The following is a 20,451-nucleotide window of genomic DNA, read 5'->3' on the forward strand; positions in this document are numbered from 1 at the left end:
ATCAGCCTGGGGCTTTGTGGAGAAGGGAGTCTTTCAGTAGTGCATTTCTTTCCACAGCTCACCATGATGGAAGGCCTTCATGATGCCGCATTGCTGCTGCAACGTGGCAGTGACTTATGCTCCTGGTGATGAGGCAGGGTGGGCTTTCCTGTGGCCATGCAATTTGCCAGGCCCATCCGCTGCCCATTGCTTGGCTTCTAGAAACCGATCGCAGGTTGCTTTCTGCCCAGGAATACCCCTGGCATAATGCTGGAGTGAGGACAGATGGTGGAAAAGCCAGGAAAAGTCAAGGTAAGTCCCTGACTTCTACAACACACAGCTTCATGGGAAAGCCCTGAGGTGACTGCAAGCTGGCTGTGCTCTTGACAATCAAGGGTCTAGGCTGGAATCAATGGCCAGCATTGCAAAATATCCGGGCATTGGGTGTCCAACCTGTTCTAGATGGGGTTGCACCCACTCAAAAGGTGTAGGTGTGTAGCTTGCATGTACTCCTTGATCCAGTGTTGTCACTTGAGGTTCAAGTGACCTTAGGGCTGCCGTTTATCAGCTTGGGCTGGTTCACCAGCTATGACTGTTTCTGGATGGGGATCGCCTAGTAACTTCCCAATTGGTTTACTGTAATGCATTGTACATAGGCCTGCTCTTGAAGAAGACCCAGAAGCTTCAGTTCATGCAAAATGGAATCATAGTATAGTGATTCTGAAGGAGCTGCACATTCTCAACTAGATGTGGCAGGGCAGTCACATGAGAAATTGGCTGTTGAATTCAGTCCATTTTTATCATCTCTGCTCTTAAGGGTCATTTCCTATGGGGAAATCATTAAGGCCACAGCTAGACCTAAGGTTTATCCTGGGATCATCCAGGGTTCACCCCTGCCTGAGCACTGGATCCCCTGTGTGTCACCTAGATGAACAGGTTTGACCCCTGGACGATCCAGGGATAAACCTTAGGTCTAGCTATGGCCTTTGTAATTCCAAGTGAAAGAAGGCAGATCCTACCAATGCTACAAATAACACGCACTAAAACATCAAGTGGATGACAACACTGGCTAGAAGTTACATGAGGTGGCCAGGGAAAGACAACAATACGGAAAGGGTTCTGAGAGAACACAGCACCTGCTGAGCTATGCACTATGATCCCACTCCTCAGGGAGTGACCAAGAATCCCTGGTCAGGAATCAACATTGACTTTACTGGGCCTTTGTAGGGCTAAGAACTTGTTTTGGACTCTTAGCTCAAATGGCTTTAAGTAACAATTATTCCAGCACTAGCACCATCTTCTGCTATAACATGTCTCTGGCCGTTTCTACACTTGCCTTTCCCCCCGGGATCGTCCCAGGATCATCCCTGTACATGCAAGTGACACACAGGGTTGCAGGCAGGAACGATCCCTCCATTTTCCTGGGATAATTCTTAGGTGTAGAAAGGGCCTCTGTCAATTGTTTGCTACTCATGGAGTACAAGACATGATCATTCCAGAACACAGTGGGGCATTCATCCTGGGAAAATACCAAGACTTTGGCAGTTGCAATTTCATCCAAGCTGTCATCACTTTGCTGCTTAGACCCCTGGCTGGTAGACAAGCTCAGTGAGTGGAACAGAAGATGTTTCAAAGGGAATTGTTGTGGGAAAGTGGTCGAAAAATACTTCTGCCTTTGTCAAGCTAAATCTGGCTATCACATTTTAAGAAGAATGTAGGCAGATTAGCTGGAAGGGGGCTACCAGGATGGTGAGGTGTGGAAACCAAGTCCTGCAAAGAACAGTTGAAAGAGCTGATTACGTTTAGCCTGGAGAAGAAAAGATTAAGAGGAGGCATAATAATGGCCTTCAAACATCAGAACAGCTGTCATGTAGAAGATGAAGCAGCCACGTTGCTCCAAGGGCAACTTTAGACTATTGGGTGGCAATTGCAGAGAAGCCAATTTTAGCTAAATACGAGGAGAAACTTTGTAATGGCAAGAACTGTTTCACTACTTTGGGTGGTGGTAGGATCTCTTTTGCTGGAGGCATTTAAGCAGAAACTGGATGACCCATCTGTCAGGGATGCTGTAGCTGCACCCAGCACTGGGCAGGGGGTTGGACTATATGACCTTCAAGGCACCTCCTGTCTCTAAAAGCATGTGATTCTGTGATTCTAAAATTTCTGTTTGCCCAACATGTTACTCCCTATGACAGGGTCTGGTGCAGCTATTTTCCTTCTTAGTCGTCATCTCTTGCCGAGGCCATGTTAACACTGAACTTGCAGGCAACTAGTAACTCAAGAACAAGCAAGAGTCAGGCTCTTGCTTGACATCCGGTATTGCTTTTTATGTGTGTTTTCTCTCCACCAGACCCTGGGGGCATGTCTACACCAGTCGATATCCCTGGGATCATCCCAGGACCATCCCTGTGCGTCCACGTGACGCACAGAGGATCCTGGGAGCAGGAAGGGATGATTCCTCCATTTCCCTGGGATATGGGCAGGCCCTTTTAACCCGATTCTTCCTGTGGTCTCAGGATCGTCCCGAGACTGCGGGAAGTGTGGGTACCCATCGTGGCTTCATCCTGCCTCCTCGCAAGTAAACGCAAGGAGGTGAGAACCAGGCATGGGGCACGGAGCTCTTCAGGCATTCCATCCCATCCGTTGGGGGGGAGGGATCAGGATCAGGTGTTTTTATTTTTATTTTCTTACCTTTGGGGAAGGAGTGCACAAGCACTCCTCTCCTCATTATTTTAAAAAAATGGTGGCCGCCATGTTCTTCCAGGATGTTGCGCGGCTGTCTGGACACCCAGGGAGGATTGTGGAAGCTGATAAGTCCACAATCCTTCCCCTCCCTCTTGTGGTGTAGACATGCTCTGGGTTGGTACCAATGTGAGATCAGACCAAAGTTAGGGATTTTCATTCACTTATTCACTGTAAATTTCATTGTTGCACTACATGAATTTAAACTGGATGCTATCTTTAGTTATTTTACATGCAAAGAAATGCAGTGTCTGCACAGCTGTTTGTTGCCTTTAAAATTTCCTAAAGGTTTACATGTATAAACTATATTAATTTGTGGATAGTTTACTGTGCATGGCACGAACCACTGGTAGAAAGAGAACCCCTGTAATAATATAAGTGAACAACAAAGTGTCCAAAGTGCCAAAGAGAATTTGAAGACGAATGTCTTGAAATATGCAAATTTGAGTAAGCAAAGGAAATAAACATTCCCATTTGAGTCACAAGTTTGCAAAGTATAGCGCCTCGCTGCTCAAAATTTAATTACAGAAAATTCTATGGTTAAAGAATATGGTTCCCAGTATTGATTAGAAACTGAGTAAAACTAAATGTGTGCTGCATTTGAAGTCTATTGGTTTTGCAATGGCTAAATGATTTCATTTCTGCTGTGACTGCTGCTTTGAATAAACATACTATAAATATAGTACATGTGCCTTGGCTGACAGCATGTTCCATCGTAGAAATAAATTAGTTTCAGCTATGTGCACTGGCTCGAACACAAAACCATTGGTCTCCATCTTCTTGCTAATGTCTTTTCTCAGATGTAAATTGGTTTCTATACCAACTGCTTAAGTTAAAGCCATTGAAGTATAGAAAAATATTGATGCAGTCAAAATGAATCTCATATGAATAAAAAGTCATCCAAAACGTTTCTATATACTATACTAAACAGCAATATCCTTCAACAAATTGTGGTGCTTACAGTTTAATTCATTTCCTAAATGTATGATATAATGCCCAAAGTCCAGGGAATGGTTTCTGGTTGTAGAACGGGTATACAAACATCTCTGACCTTGACTACCAGCCAATATTTGTGCTGGCTCTCAGGTCAGGGCACTTTTTATGTGACCTCACATAGAAACTAAAGACCAGCACAACATTGGAGAGTGAACCCATGGCCTCCGTCTGGCCTCTGAGCTGAGGGTGAGTGGGTGGGTGTTGCCATACTGAGAGGAGTGAGAAGTCGTAATGCTTTCTACATATATCCATGGCTCAATATTTTGTCAGGGAAGACTCCCCTCCACCCCCAAAAAAAAATTTCTCCGAAATATGATATCAGGTGAGTAGTGAGACCAGGGTACAGAACCTCAAGTTCAGGGCCCAAATTTGGTTCACTTGGGGTCTCAATCTGGCCCTCAGGGATTTATCAGATGACTCCACCCCTTTCCCCTAGCTCCACCCCTTTCCTCTGAGCACTCATCATTTGGTGGCTTCCCAGCTTTTGTGCAGTTTCTTCCCATTCTAAAAGGTTGAAATGTCCCCTCTGAGCCTTTAGTTACTGCCAGCAAGAGCTTTAAGCTAAAACATTCTGTTATTTTCTGTATTTTGTCCCCTTTGCTTTCAGCCGTGCCCACCACTGGCATGTGCTCCTGAGAGCTTTACTGAAAAGGAATTTGGCCCTTGGGCTGAAAGTGGTCCTGCACCCTGTCAGACACTCAAAAGCAGTGAGGTTTCTCACTTTTCCAAGCACCCCTGAAGTCAGCTCAACGTGAGGGAGATGTCCTGATCTTCTGCTGAGCATAGACGAGAGTGGGGTGGAGCGGGGGAATCTCCTTCCTCTATCGTTGACTTCAGAAGCACTCTCACCAAAGTGCCTCCAAGGTCAATGCAATGTGAGGAAGTGAGCCCACCTTTTTCCAGGCTTAGGAGAAGAGTGGGAATATCCCTTGACACTGCACTGAATTTTATAGATGCTCAGAATGCAGCAGGACTAAGTAATCATGAAGGGAAGGGAAGCCCCGCCTGTCTCCAAGCTCAAGAGAAGAAAGGACCCGGCCTTTACCATTAAAAGACACAGAGGTCGCCACCGTGCTGGCCACTACCTAGGGAGGTTGTGGGCTCTCCCACACTAGAGGCCTTCAAGAGGCAGCTGGACAACCATCTGTCAGGGATGCTTTAGGGTGGATTCCTGCAGGGGGTTGGACTCGATGGCCTTGTAGGCCCCTTCCAACTCTGCTATTCTATGATTCTATAAGCAAAAATCGATATTAGTGTAATGCTTTTATTAGGCCAACCAATCAGAAAAATGTGCAAGCTTTCAAAATCTCCAGAACTGTCATGCTTGATGAAGAGATCCAGAGATCTCGAGAGTTTGCGCATTTTTTGTGATCATTTGGTTGATCAGCTAAAGGCTAATATGAATTTCATATTTTAAAATGCAGATTTGTAGACCTTTGCTAAACAGGGACTGAAAAGGAAAGGACAGCAGTTTGCTGACTTTGAGTTCAGGGCTGAAGTGAGGTTGTAGTAAAGGGCTTCCAAGTTCACAGCTCAGTCTCTTAGCCAGGACCTGCACTAGCTCTTGTGGCCTTTTACATCTTTGGCCATCGAAGCCATTGCTAGACAAGGGTTTAGCCTGGGCTGATACCCAGGCTCACCCCTGTGCATCCAGATGACGCACAGGGGATCAAGGGAAACCCTCCCTTGACCCGGGATAACCAGATCCACTTGTGGCCCGGTATTTCCGCAGCCCCAGGCTGAGCCCGGGGCTGTGGAAGGTCTAGCTAGTTCTGCAGCTTTTCCCGGCTATGCAGCTTACTTGCGAGTAGCCGGGAGAATCCGAGCGCTGTGCCCATTGGGCCGGGGGGGGGGGAATCACGCGGAGGGGAGATGGGGGCCGGGGGGGGGAAGAGTGGACCCGGCAGGAGAGATGGGGGGAAAAGCGGAGCCGGGGGGGAGATCACGGGGGGTGGAAGGGGCATCAGACATGGCGGGGGGGTGGTTGGGCAGGGAGGGCATCAGACATGGTGGATGGAGGGAAGGAGAATGAGGCCAGGGCAAGGAGATATGGGATGGGGGGGAAGAAGAACGGGAGATCAGGGACGGGGGGGGGGAAGAAGAATTTTTTTTAAAAAAATACAAACCCACTTACCTTTCCTGGCTCCTGCGCTGCTGCCGCTTTAAAACAAAAAAAAATGGCGGCCGCAACAGCTCTCCTCCAGAGATCATCGCGGCTCACGTGAGCATAAGGGCGAGATCTCGCATTAGTCATAACGCGAGTTCTCCCCTCCTCTCCCCCAGATTTTTTACCGGGTCTAGCAAGGCCCCAAGATGTTTTTCTGGAAACGGCACCCCACTCACAACACTGTGCATGGCAGGGCCCAGCAGGGCCAGCAGCAAACTATGTAGTCCAAGCAAGCCAATGGCAAGAGTCCAGCGCAGGCAAGAATCCAAAGGGCCAGTGGCCAATGAGATGGGCTAGGATGGGCAGATGTCTGCATCCTCCCACCCTGCCAGAGAGGACTGAACAATAATACAAGACCCCAGTTGCATGGGTGGATGGAGCCCTGAGCAAGAGCACATCCATGGGCATTGCGTTTTGTTACCAGACCCATTTATCAATAATAACAATGGGTGAAAATTTTGTTCAGTTCATTTTTTTGATAGAAATTTACCAAAATTCACAAATTTGAATGTGGGAGAAAGGAAAACTGCCACATTTGTCTATCCAGGCCTGGGATCGGAGTACTTAGCACTTAAGAGTATGGGTTTAAATCCCGGAGTTTGCAGTTAGTATTAGAAGCTGGAAATAACATCAGAGTTGCCACCTCTTTTTTTTCTGACAGGCTCCTCATCTTTAATAGCCACATGGCAGGCAAATGTGGTCCTCTCCATGGTGGGAAAAGCCGTGCCTAATGAATTTGGGCTGTGCAGGTGGGTAAGAATTATAATTGATTGATTTTTTAAAAAGAACTAATCAAAATGCAAAACTTTCTTCATAAACAGGATAGAAAAAACTTGACATTAAAAAAAAAGTAAATGTGGGAGAAATCAAAACAGATATTTTCTTATTCCCTAGGCGATGGGCCATGAAAAGTGATGGCTGTATGGAATCTCCATATTCAGAGGCAATATGGGCATGAATACCACTTGCTGAGGGCTTTTCATTGTTACAGGGCTATTGCCTTGATGCCCAGATTTCTTTTTCCGTGTTTGCCACTCTTGGAAGCAGGAGAACCTCAGACCCAAGACATGCCGATAACCGTCTGTGTCCCTTTTGTCAAGTCAGCATAAAACAAGAAAAGGGCCAACAGTTCATGGTACTTTTGAAAAGGACATTTTTACGCTGCCTGAGAGGTATTCCTGTGCTGCATGATTTATTCATTCGGATTCCTTTGCCTGTGCACTTATATTTAACAGATTGGAACTGAGGAAAATAGGTTTTGAAGATGCAGCTGATGGATCTATTGTAGCAGTCAGAAGTTGCATAAATCCTGAAAGAAAACTTCACTCAAGAGAGCAAATAAATAGCCTGTGCCAAACTCTTGTTAGGTCTATGTCAGGGGTGACGAAGTTCTTTCGGCCCGGGGGCCAAATTCAATTTTGGAGAAACTCCCAGGGGCCGCATTCCAGCAGTTGATGGGGCCAAAGTACTAAAAAAAATAAAAATAAAAATGCCAACCTCTTGTAGCTAGAAGCTCTTGCTGCCATTAACTAAGCTTTAGGAGAGGCATTTCAAACTTTTAGAATGGGTCTTGGTGGGATGTGCAAAAGGAAGGAAACTACCAATCAAATTTGTGGGCAGAGGGAAAGGGGTGGGGCCAGGACAAGGGAGGGGCCTTCTGGGGATGCCCAAATTGGGCCCTCATTTCAACACCCCTGGCCTGTGTAAAAGTTCTTAAAATATTTATATATTTCCACCACAGGTGTATATAAGCTAATTTCCACTGCAAAATCTTACGGATTTCAAATTTCAATTGTAGAAAGCAAGGAGTGCAGAGCAGACCACCATGCCGTTCTGACAAAGGACACTCATGCATTTCACTCTGCATGCTAAGACCCAAATACACGTTTGACCTATCTGTTAAACTATTTATTTGATTGGTATCTATCTTCCGCAACAGCAGCCACAGGGAGGGGGGCAGACAGGATCATGGGCTGTGGCACGCAGAGTTAACACTTTCTCTCCATGCTGCCATCGTGCCCCCCCCCGCCCCTCCAAAACCAGCCCCTATAGCTGCTATTAGCCCTGGGAAGGAAGTGGAGGTTTGGGGAGCTTTTGAGTGGGACCGCTGCACAGGGGGAAAGGGTTGAACTCTTCCAACATACCATGGCCCTAATTCTGCTCCCCCTGCAACTGTTATCATTAAAAGGAGAAAATAAGTTACATGAATTTACGCATTTAATGTCATGTCTTTTTTGCCCTTGATTCATCTTATTTCAAGGGCACTCAGGCATGCCCAACTTTGTCTGGATTTTACCCAAATTCTGCACAGTGTACGCTTGTCTGATTTGAATGTACATGAATATTTTGGCATTGTGAGATTCTGAAAGCAACAGATGCAATTTACCGACTTGTTTATGAGAAGCGCTTTTAACTGGAGATGTCCAGGATTGAACCCGTAGCCTTGTGCATGCATTGCGCTATGGCCCCTTAACATTCGAACATGCAGCAAATGACACAGATGTAAGAGGGGAGGAAAGAAAACTAGTGATTTTAATCCAAATCCTGCCATGTATTGATAAACGTATGTTAGCATTTAACTATTCATTCTTTTGGAGAAAACTGGTTAACCCCTTAAGTGTTTTGCCCTGAAGGCAGACATTAAAAGTTAATTATAACCACATGGGACAAGCCCCAGGAGAACCGTGACAGCATTAAACTGCTACCAGCGAAGCATGCAGGATGCACAGCACTCCCAGTGAACACCACGTACAAAAAGGATGCTGTCTCTTTGAATGAGTTCTCAGAAGTTTAAAAACATGCTACTTTTTGCATGCACAGTAAAAAGGCATATTGCAAATGTTCCATCCAGAGTGGGAAAAAGCTTCCGGCTGAAGGAAAATTAGAGAAACGAAAGCTACTGGCTGATGTGATTAAGCAATACAGCACAGGCAAGGAGGGCCACTGTGAGTGTAGAGGCATAAGCCCATCTTCCCCTTATAAGAGGTTAATGTACATATCTTACAACAGGGGATACTTTTTCTTGGCAATTGGCCTCATTTGCCTGGACATTTTTTTTAATTTTTTTTGAGACTTTACACATACAACTCTGGTGAAAAACTGGAGACAGTTGTGCTGTACAAATAGAAGAATACAAAAGTGACCATATATAATGCATAATGGCTTTTATCAGGGCCAACTAAACCTTCACAAAGTTGTTAGTAGATTTTCAAGTTAACCAGAGTTCTTCTCTCGGTGAGATATTCAGAAAAATCATTTCTCAAAAGGGGAGGGGGAGAAAAGGATATTTAAAGCCATGTTGGAAAAGACCCAAAGTTTACAGGTCGTAACAGTCAAAACACATCTCAAAAGTGTAACAGGCTTCTTTCATCCCCTGCAGAGCCTGAAGCAAGGTGGGTCCTGAACTGGGGAACAGGGAATCAGCAGTGAGTTTGTGGCCAGAAGAGAAAAGGAGTGCACTACATTAGCCTTTCCCAGAAACTGGCACTTCTCTCAAGAGGCTAGGACCACTTACGCAATCATGCTTCTTGATACTTGATGGCTACGTATTCTGTACAGCCTTTCTTCAGAAAGAGGTATCCTAGTTACATGGATCTTTGTTGGTACAAAAGGAGCACATTATAAGTCAGACCTCCAGTGTTTACCACTGCACATGGAGCTCCAGGTGCAAAGGCACCAGCATGTTGAAGCAATCAGGGTTGCGCACTCTGTGCTGCTGGTAGGTCCTGCCCACTTGCACAAAGTCCCCATGCAAAACCAAACCACTTTGCACCTCTCCAACGTGCACCACCTCACTCACCACTTGACTGATATGTCCGTTGCTGTGACCCAATATGAGGGACAAGAGCTGCAGATGCTTAGAAATCAGTACTGCTAGAATGGAAGAAGGAGAAGAAGCTCATCTCCAGGGCGGCCTCTAACACAGAGTGGCTATGTGTCTCCCACTTTCCAGAGAGCAGTCATGTATGTGAAGGTCTGCCAAAAGACAATCCTCTGTTTGAAGGAATGCCCGGACCATCTCCAGGTTTAGGATAAAGAACCATAAGAAGGGAGAGAAGAGGCCTTGAAGTTGCCCATCAACAGTTAGCAAGGGGTGGGTGAGAAATTCATCGGGTTTACCTTTTAATGCGAGAAACTCCAATTCAACTGACCGCAATGGAATGTATCTTGCCAACAAAACCTGTACATTTCCAAGGATTGCGATGAACTTTGCAGTGGGATATGCATGCAAAATGGGCTCACAAAGAATGCACACATTTAAAAAAGTGCACAAAACTATTATTCTCAAAAAAAATGTTTACATTAAAGAAATGCGTACAATGAATGCATACATTTAGTAAAATGGGCATGGAAATACTTAAACGTTTCTATGTGGGAAGGGCTCTCAATCTAATGTTGACCAGGCTCAAGGATGAGCTCAGCAAGGTGGGGTGGGGGGATGAGAACAGCAGACTGAGTTCTTGGTCAGTCTTTCTTACTATGGTGAGGACTTTCTATTGAAGTTATACTAATTATTTCTAAATTTGCACCTATACCTATAAATTAATATATGCAACTTGAATGCAAATCAGTATCCTCCTTTGCCCTCATTTTGGTGATTCATGTCCTGGTTGTTGTTGTTTTGGCAATTTGTAAGTGCCCACCCACACAAACAAAATATTATTTTAGAATTCCCCTTGAAAAGAGCAGCAGCGAAATAAGATGCAAACCTGAGGTGCGAAATACTGCTATGTTTTTCTAGGCAGTGAATAAAAAACGGGGGGAAAGTGGGAAAACTACTTATTTGGTAGCTTTGTGGCTTCCAAATAATCCACTAATTTAACCACTATGGATCCATTTGCTTGGCTATTTGGAACCTGTACAAACCGGAGCATGGGGTTTTGGAGCGGATGGTTCATCATGACCGAGTTGTCTGAGCAATGTGTAGAGGGTAGATCCAGTACTGCTAAGCTGAATGTTTTCAAGTGCAACTCCAGAAATCAAGGGTCAGCCATTTTTCATGTCTGTTTTCGCTCAGCTAGGTCAATGAGGGCCAGGTACGTTTTGCTGCTTTCATTTTGAGAAAGCCCATCTCACATCCAACTCGGCAACAGACATGGATTTTCTACTACATGTTCACTCAGTGAGGCACTGCAGCCAATCTCTGTTCCCTGACAAGCATATTTGCAAACACACTTGTTTAATATACATAATTCACATTTTTAGGGCACAATCCTATGCACGTTTAGACAAGAAAGAAGTCCTACAGTTCCCAGAATACCCCAGCCAGCAGGGATGACTGGAGGGATGTTGGGGGTTGTAGGGTTGTGCCCTTTGGTGCTCACAGTTTTTTCTGTTGTTTTAGATATCTCTGGTCCCCCCACCCCAAAACAAAAAAACTACACTCATTTGATTCCATTAAGGATCTCTCCAACAACCATAGTACCAACTAAAATATCAGAAAAACAGTGTGCAAACATTCAAATTCCCCAGAACTTGCCTTCAGGCTGGATATTAAACAAAATGAGGGGTGGGAGATATAAGGTTGGGCAATATATTGGGGCTCAAAGATCTCTTAGGTAAGACAGAACGCAAGAGGTGTTGGACAGATTTCGTCTCTGCTAGGTGGAAAACAATTCCAGAATGTAGAAGCTGTTGGTCTGAAGAAACAACACTGCTGGTTTACTATCCGAAAACATAACATCTAGCAGTTGCTTGGATCTGTCTCTAGCACAAGGGACCCAAGCACTTTTTTCTTTAGTCCTCAAAGGATTCGACATACATTATGGGAGCAATCCTTAGACCACTCTTGTAAGGTAGGCCAGTAGAATTATCCCCATATTACAGATGAAGAGCTGGCAATGAGAGATGACAGCTTGCCTAAGGCGACATAATGAATGACTGGTGAAATCAAGTCATGCTATTAACCACCACATTGCAGGCATATATCTGTCGTATTCTATCCAAATAGTAGAATTTAGCATTTGAACACAAAGTACAAACAATCCCATCAATGATATATATGCATGTTTTGGCTGGTATGGATGTAATGATATCCCACGGATGGATGTAATGATATCCCAAGGCTACACAGGAGCAAGCAAGCAACTCTCTTGAACTTCTGCTTTGCTTCCAAATATTCATAAGAACATAAAAACATTTTCCTGGGATTGTGCCCCAGGACATGCAAACCCAGAACTCTGGATTTGGGGGGTGGGGAGAGAGAAACAACCCGGAGGTTTATCGCATGGTTTGTTACTGGGTTAAAATTCTGAGTTGTTTCTCCTTCAACAACCCAGAATGCTGAATTCACGTGTTACAGAGCACAACCCAGAAATCAGGCATTCCTGGGTTGTTTTATCAACTGGAAACAAAGCAGAAGTGGAGAGCAGTTTGGAGATAGTGTTTTTGCTTGCTGATGCACAGCCCTGACTAATCATGGGTTATACAACCCATGGTTGATCATTATGTGCAAACTGAGTCTTTGTCTTGCTAGCATGGTTCATAACTTTATTAGTGGTACTCTTGGGGCGTTACTAGACGAGGCTCTAGCGCGCGTTACCTTCCGCAGCCACGTCGAGGCTTCCAGATGACGTTCACGAGGATCCGCCGTTATCCCGCGGTGAAGCCTCTTTCTCCCGACTTTAAAAAAGTGAGTTGTAGTGCGCCTTTTCCTGCTGTCCCGCGGTAATTCGGAGTACGTGTGGGAGGATGTGAGGTCACTGCGGTCGGCACTGGTCAGGAAAAGGCGTGCTAAGGGGGAGTGGTCAGCGGCTTCGGTCAAGCCGCCTCCGCCATTTGCGCGCAGTCCGCCAGCTGGGGCAGCGCGGCGGAGCGGCTTTTTTTTTTTATTTCCCCAGTGACAGTTTGCGCAGGAACGGAGGACCGCAAAAGTGGCTGGTGACTCCTTGCGGTGGGCAGCTACCGTGGCCGCATAATGGCGGTGCTGTACGCTGCCTGTTAGTGTGGGTACCAGGCTGGCAGAGGGCAGAGCTGTTTGTGGGCTGCTGCCATGGCTACGGCCAGATGTGGGTTGGCTCCTTGGGATGGGGCAGAGGGCACAGAGGCGGTCATCGCCGCCGACACCTCAGAGGCATGATGGGAGATGTAGGCACAGAGTGGCCATGCAGAGTGCCCATGCAGATGTAGGGTCAGGAAAAGGCGTGCTTAGGGGAGTGGCCAGCGGCTTCGGTCAAGCCGCCTCCACCATTTGCGCGCAGTCCGCCAGCTGGGGCAGCGCGGCGGAGCGGCTATTTTATTCCCATAACTACATTTCGCGCAGGACCGGAGGACCGGAAAAGTGGCTGGTGAGCTACTGTGGGTGTGGGTGGGCAGCCAGCTGGAGGGAACCGGCTGCCAGAGGGCAGCAAGCGAGGGTGGGCGGTCATCTTCCAGCGGCCACCCGGCAGCAGGTGAGGGAAGCCCCTTTAAAATGGTTCACTGCACTCCCCTGCCCTTCCGATGCGGAAAGTAACGAGCCCCGTTCTCTCTGCTTAGCCCCTGAATAGGTATCAGGCATGGGGCCAAAAGGGCGGGGCGTGACATGGAGACACCATGAGATCCTAGATGTGCTGGACATTTGGGGAGAAGAAAGGATTCAGCAGCAGCTGAGGGCTAGCCACCGCAACTTTAATGTGTTTGAAGAAGTGGCACGGGAGATGGCCAGGAGAGGCCATAACCGAACCGCCAAAGAGTGTCGCACTAAAACCAAGAGCTTGCGGTCAGAGTACCGGCGTGTAAGGAACCATAATGAGAGGTCAGGCAACAATGCCACCACGTGCCCCTACTATGAGAAATTACATTCCATTCTCCGTGGGGATACCACGACGCGCCCCAAACGCGTGGCAGGCAGTCTGACAATTACTCGGACACAGTCCACACGTGTAACTTCCCGAGCCACTCAGCCACCACCCTCTCTTCCTGTGGGCTCCCAGGACATGTGTGAGGACGCCAGCGAAACCACCTCACTCAGCAGGGATGTGGACGAAGACACATCAGCTGGTGAGTGTGCCCGTCTGCCTCCCCAAGCCCACCCCTACACCTCCCCACCAACTTCGGCAATGGGACTGCAGAGCCACCCCAAAGGCTTGCTGGTAGGGGGCGGGAGGTGGGGGCACCAGCACAGCATCCCATGCCAGTGGGAATCCTCTCTTCTCCACGCAAAATGCCTGGAGGAGGGGGGCCTGGAAGGGCTGCATTTGAGGCCCCTGCATCTCTGGGGAGGGGAAGCTGCCCTTCCCCCTACCTCCAATGCTTTCTCCTACATGCCACCAGATGATGAAGAATCCGGTAATGTAGCTGCAGACTCTGACAGCGAAGCAGGTGAAGGCACCAGCAGGCAGACTGGACTGAACTGTGAGTATGTGCCCACCATACAGCATCCCCACAACCATGGGCATTGATCCTTGGTAGAGGGTGGACTGGCAAATGGTGAGGTATGAGTGTGACATAGGCCTGACTTTGCCTTGACAGGCCCCCCACAACCCACTGAAGGTGGCTCCAGGGACAGCCCAGATAGAGGACGTGCTCCTGGTGAGTACTCTGCACTCCTCAGGTGTGCATGTGTGCTCCTGCAACCACTCAGACATGCTGGGGACATGGCAGCACTAACACACAGGTGTGTGGCCAGATGTAGGTAGGCAAGGATCTACACGGCACCCTGGCAGGTGCCCTGTGCTGAATGCCCTGAATGGGGGAAGGTGCAGTTAGTGTGGTGGGTGGGTGTGATTGAACTGCCTTCAGTCCATCACACCAACAGGAGGGGAGCAGTGGGGGAAGATCTTGGGAAGGAGCCTGCAATTCCCCAGATGCACCAAGGTCGATGCTGTGGGAGTGGGAGTGGGAGTCAGCATTCCTCAGCCATGGGAACGGCTCTCACAGATAACAGAACAGCAGAAGTCTGGGGCTGGAATGCAATGTTGTGAGTTAGCCACCCACCAGCACCACTGCCAGCTGCTTAGTTGCTAAGGGCAGTTCTAGGCGCACAACCACACCCTTTCGCTGCCAGGCAGGAAGGGGCACTTCACCTGCTGTGCCCTCTTGTGCAATTGGGCGGCTAGATGTGCAGCAGTGTGCTTGCCTAAGGTGGTGGTGTATCTGTATGGCACTGCACACTCCACCTGATCCTCACCTCCCCTGTTCAGTGCTGCCGCATGTGTCTGAATAGCCAACCTTCTCCACACAGATCCAGGGGTGGCAAACCCCAGGGCCACCCTGTCACCTGCCTCTCGCCTTGCAGAGATTCGCAACCGTCGCTCCCAGAGGAGAGGAGGAGATGCTGCTCTGGAGATCATGCGCCAGGCAGCAGCAGACAACGCCCGCATCCTCCAAATCCTTGAGCGTGACTCTGACAACTTCAGCGAATATCTGGACATCGCAAGGCAGCAACTCCAAGTAGATGCTGAAAATGCGGCAGCAATGGTGCGCTGTGTGGATAGGGTAGCCACCTGTCTGGAGGAGCTGGTCGGTGGCATGCGTGGTCTGAGGACTGGCCCCCCTAGGCATAGGGATCGCCCTGTGAGGGCACTGCCTCTTACTGGCCCACAAACTGGTGGAGTGAGAGGCAGGGACCCAGCGGAACACTTACTCCCTGGCCCACTCTGGGAGGAGGCTCCCGAACCCCCACCCCAGAGGGAGGAGACCCCATCCCCACCCCAGAGAGAGGAGACCCCATCCCCACCCCAGAGGGAGGATACCCCATCCCCACCCCAGAGGGAGGACACCCCATCCCCACCCCAGAGGGAGGACACCCCATCCCCACCCCAGAGGGAGGACACCCCATCCCCACCCCAGGAGCAACCTCTTTGTGCCCCATCCCAGGGGGGGAAAGGCAGGGCAAAAGGCAAGGCAGCCCCACCGGCTGGGGGGCCTGAGACCAGGGCCAAGGCAGCCCCACCGGCTGGGGGGGCTCAGACCAGGGCCAAGGCAGCCCCACCGGCTGTGGGGCCTGAGACCAGGGCCAAGGCAGCCCCACCGGCTGGGGGGCCTCACGGCAAGGGTAAGGCAGCCCCACCGGCTGGGGGGGCTCAGACCAGGGCCAAGGCAGCCCCACCGGCTGGGGGGGCTCAGACCAGGGCCAAGGCAGCCCCACCGGCTGTGGGGCCTGAGACCAGGGCCAAGGCAGCCCCACCGGCTGGGGGGACTCACGGCAAGGGTAAGGCAGCCCCACCGGCTGTGGGGCCTGAGACCAGGGCCAAGGCAGCCCCACCGGCTGGGGGGACTCACGGCAAGGGTAAGGCAGCCCCACCGGCTGTGGGGCCTGAGACCAGGGCCAAGGCAGCCCCAGCAGCGGTGGGGGGGAATGGAAAGGCCAGGAGCAGGCACCTGGAGCCTGCAGCACCTCCCCCTGCAGTGCGTGGGGAACCACACAGCCCACCTGCCAAGCAGCAGCGCAGGGAGTGGCCGAAGCGTAATCCCAAGGAGCGCCAGCCCTACTCCCCATGAAGGGGGGAAGGTAGTATTGAGTGTGGGGTGGAGTGGGGTGGGGTGGCTCACCATTCCTCCTACTCCTGCCAGGGACCCTGGCCAAGCACTGCATAGAAGCGCACACACACCTTTAAGCAAAATATATTAGATTTATTTTTTTTTATAAACATTAGAAAATTTTTAATTTTTTATAACAACAACAAAGGAAAGCTTTATTTTAATGAAAACCATTATTTTCAAACACAGTAATAAAAAAATAAAAACGCCACAGTCAGGGGCCTTGCTGGTCGTGAGCATCCTGCCTGCAGGATGTCTTTATGGCCCGGACGTCCCGCTCCAGGCGGGTGACCCTCCGTTCCAAGGAGCGCACTGCGAAAGGAAAGATGGTATTAGTGATGTATGCTGCAGCACCCCCCCATGAGCACACCAAACACTAGAGTCACTACTTACTTGTTCTGCGCACCGCCCCCTCTAAGCGGCTGAAGGACCGCATGAGATCTGGCGTCACAGCCACAGCAGCTCCATCACCTGTCACAGAAAAGAAGGGGTGTTGAGGAGGTGAGGGATGGGAGTGGGGAGTGCACAACCAGAACTGTAGTGAGGGAGTGGGTGGGCAGGTGGAATGGTGCACAACCTGGCAGGGAGGAGGCCACATACGTGTTCATTTGGATGCCACTAGACTGATGTGCACCACTCCCTCTCCAATGAATGCAGCCTCTTCCCCAAGCCCCCAAACAGAAGGTGCGTGGAACCAGCACCAACCCCTGCTTGTGGTAGGGCTGTGGACTTACCAGGTGGTGCGGTGGGTGGGCTGCAGGGAGGTTGCTCTGGGGGGGCCGCCTCAGGAGGGGGGCCTCCCTCCCCACTGCCCTCCTCTGCTGGGTGCTGCTCCTCCTCAGCTGCAACAGGCTCCTCCTGGCACACAGCCCGGAGGCGGGCACGTTGAAGCCCTGTGAAGGTAATAGGCAGGTATGCATCAGTTAGTGGGCCAGGACATTCATTGCGCAATGAGATGCCACATTGGAACCCACATTACATGGGCATGGTAAGCAGTTCTAGGGGCCACTGCCTACATGGAACCAGGATGGGGGATGGGCTTTGCACCTGGCTGCCAACATGCATTATACATGGGCTGGGATGGAGAAATGACAAGTTGGCCAAGGCACTGGCATGAGGCTGAGTGCAACCACCACACAGAGGGGCAGGCAATGATTATAGCAGGTGGTGCAGGGCAGCTTCAGCATGGCTGCAGTGTTGGGGGATGGGGCACAGTGATACAAAGGGTACTTACTTGTTGGGCGGCGCTCCTCCCACGAGGGTCGCCCAGCCCGATCCCACAACTCGTGCAGGAGGGTGTAGAAGGGGGGCTGGGCTCTCCTAGGAGGGCTACCCCGGTAGCACTCCAGAGCCTCAAAGAAGGCCGCCTTTAGGCCTTTAAACTTGCTCCTGCACTGCTCAGCAGTGCGGGAGTAGCCCGCGATGGAGAGGCTCCTTGCAGCCCTCCTGAAAATATCAATAGTCTGGAGGCTGGAGCTCCTCATGAGGCGCTCCGACCTTCCAGACTGCAGGAGGAGCTCAAGGAGCATCTCCATCTCGGGCTCCTGCCAGTAGGCGACCCTCCGAGGCTCCATCTTGACCGGGGTAGGCCTGACGTACGCGCCCCCTGTTGACGTTTTTCGGAACTGCGTACATGCGCAAAGAAGCGGCCGATGCCAATAAGCACGGTTTGCCCTTCGGAGACATACGCTCCCCCTGTTGACGTTTTCCGAGATTGCGGACGTCCGCAAATAAGCGGACGATGGTGATAAGCACGGTTTGCCCTTCGGGCTACATTTAGGATGATTTCACGTTGCGCAGTTTGACTGGAGTTTATTATTATTACTAATTTATATAGCACCATCACTGTAGATGGTGCTGTACAGAGTAAACAGTAAATAACATGCATGTGGGCGTACATAGCATATATATTATTGCATACATGTGGGCGTACATAGCATATATATTATTGCATACATGTGGGCGTACATAGCCTAGAGTTGATTGCACACAAGTGGGCATACGGCTGTTACTCTGGGGTAAAGGACTGGAAGGACTGCACAGGGGAAGAAGCACAGTCCAATTTTATGAGGCAGGCTGTCAGCGGCGGTTAGCCCACAGGAACTCTCTGACAGCATCCCGCACCTTGTGCCCTTCCCGGGTGTGGCGATTGGCCTCATTGACGTAGGGCTCGCCCAGAGTAGCCAGCTCAACAGAATTGTGCTCCGCCGCCTCCACGAGCATGGCGTGCCCCTTGGTTTCGCAGATGTTGTGCAGGATGACGCAAGCACTGATGACCGAAGGGATGTTTTCTTCGGCCAGCTCCAGGCGCACGCCTATGCTCCGCCACCTCCCCTTGAGGCGGCCGAACGCCTGCTCCACCACAAGGCGTGCTCGCCTAAGACAGCGGTTGAAGTGGGCTTGCTGTGGAGTGAGTGCCCCACCATAGGGTTTCATCAACCACTCACGCAAAGGGTACGCGCCATCCGCAATAATGAGGGGTGGAATCTGCTGGCCGTGCAATCTGATTGTTGGATGGGTAGGCACGAAGACACCTGCATCCATCGTCTCACAGAGGCCTGAGTTGGCAAAGACATAGGCATCATGGTTCTTGCCGCTCCATCCTATTTCCACATTGATGAACCGCCCCTTGTGGTCGCAGGTCCCCTGCAGAATCATGGAGTACTCATCCTTCCTGTTTATGTATTCTGAGGCTTGGTGTATCGGAGATTGGAGAGGAATATGGCTGCCATCCACCGCGCCCACACAATGAGGGAACCCCAGCTCCCCAAAACCATGCATGATCTGTGGGGCAGAAAACACAAAGGGCATATTAGTGACAGCGCCATTGTTCCGAAGTTGCGGACCTCCGCAAAAGTGAGTGCCTGTTCCCAGCGCATTCCCCCACCCCATCCCCCATCCCCCACTCACCTCTGCCACGTTCCCAATCTTGACTGTACGAGATAGGAGGGTCACTTCCATGGCAAAGCACACCTCCAGGACTATTTGTGCCGCCGTAGAGCAGCCTACCCCGAACTGCTCTGCTGTGGTCCTGTAGACGCAAGGGGTAGCCAGCCTCCATAGGGTGATGGCTAGGCGTTTCTCCACTGGGATAGGTCTACGCATGACAGTCAACCTCCTGTCCAGATGCGGCCGCAACTCCTCCACGATTTCAAAAAAGGTGCCCCTGCTCATGCGGAAATGGCTCAGCCATTGCTCATCGTCCCACTCCTTCAGGACAAAGTTCTCCCACCAGTCCTTGCTCCTCGGCCGGACCCAGAAGCGGCGGCGTGTCTCGCGGACGTAGTCGCCATACGCGGCCAGCATGGCTAGCCTCGTTCGGCAGAGGGCGGCCCGCAGCTTGCTGCGGCGGAGTAGCCACCTCCCCAGTTGTTCCCGCAACTGCCGCCGCCTGGCAGCCACCTGTGCACGGAGGCGCTGATACTCCGACAGAAGCAAGATCAGCATGGCTATGGCCGCACAAAGATCGTCACGGTCCTCGTCAGGGAGCATAGTTGCCCTCTCTTGGCTATCGTTTCCCGCACAGACGCGCACACACAGCCACCTCTGCTGCCCTGATATGCTGCATCCGGACAATGCGCTTCCGCTGGCGCAGCTGTTTCTGCCAGATGTGGGTTGGCTCCTTGGGATGGGGCACAGGGCACAGAGGCGGTCATCGCCGCCGACACCTCAGAGGCATGATGGGAGATGTAGGCACAGAGTGGCCATGCAGACGATTGACCTCGGGTCATATGACACCCGCCACGACCCCCATCAGGAAGTGAGCGCATCAATGTTGACCCTCAACAGCACCAGCAGCACTTCAGCTGGCACTGGCACTGCCGCCGCTGCCGCCGCCAGGGCCGGCGGCGGCATCGCTGACGGCTGCGCAAGTTTGCGGTCTTTCGGACGTGCGCAAACCGTGCAGCGAGCGAAAAAAAAAGCCGCGGCAATCAGGCCGGTGTGGCTGCGCAACCGTGCTCGCGGCGGCAGCAGCACAACCGGCGCAAACTTCCGCCATAAATCGAAGGCAGGTGTGGATCATGAGGCGTCACGGCTGAACGGGAAAAGCCGCTTTCACCGCTCCTCAACGACGGAACACCCGGTAGGTCTAGCAACGCCCTTGG

General features: G+C 50.6%; 1 protein-coding gene across 1 annotated transcript; it reads right to left on the bottom strand.

Moving 5' to 3' along the window:
- Positions 1–16,565: 16,565 nt before the first annotated feature.
- LOC134392017 (uncharacterized) lies at positions 16,566–20,219 on the bottom strand. Its single transcript, XM_063115966.1, has 5 exons — positions 19,256–20,219; positions 18,470–19,129; positions 17,080–17,238; positions 16,739–16,816; positions 16,566–16,657 (listed from the first exon to the last, which is right to left on the bottom strand). The coding sequence occupies exons 1-4, from the start codon at positions 19,835–19,837 to the stop codon at positions 16,793–16,795; spliced, it is 1,425 nt and encodes a 474-aa protein (XP_062972036.1). The 5' UTR covers positions 19,838–20,219; the 3' UTR covers positions 16,566–16,657; positions 16,739–16,792.
- Positions 20,220–20,451: the final 232 nt, after the last annotated feature.

The sequence above is a fragment of the Elgaria multicarinata genome, chromosome 2, assembly GCF_023053635.1.
Source record: "Elgaria multicarinata webbii isolate HBS135686 ecotype San Diego chromosome 2, rElgMul1.1.pri, whole genome shotgun sequence".
Lineage (NCBI taxonomy): Eukaryota > Metazoa > Chordata > Lepidosauria > Squamata > Anguidae > Elgaria > Elgaria multicarinata.

What these genes read in the sequence shown, in the direction of transcription:
- LOC134392017 (XM_063115966.1), bottom strand. Translation starts at nt 19,837, where the DNA reads ATGCTCCCTGACGAGGACCGTGACGATCTTTGTGCGGCCATAGCCATG. An exon ending in AGATTGGGAACGTGGCAGAG is followed by an intron (nt 19,130 to 19,255) that starts GTGAGTGGGGGA and finishes TCTGCCCCACAG; the next exon opens with ATCATGCATGGTTTTGGGGA. An exon ending in CCCACCCACCGCACCACCTG is followed by an intron (nt 16,817 to 17,079) that starts GTAAGTCCACAG and finishes TTTCTGTGACAG; the next exon opens with GTGATGGAGCTGCTGTGGCT.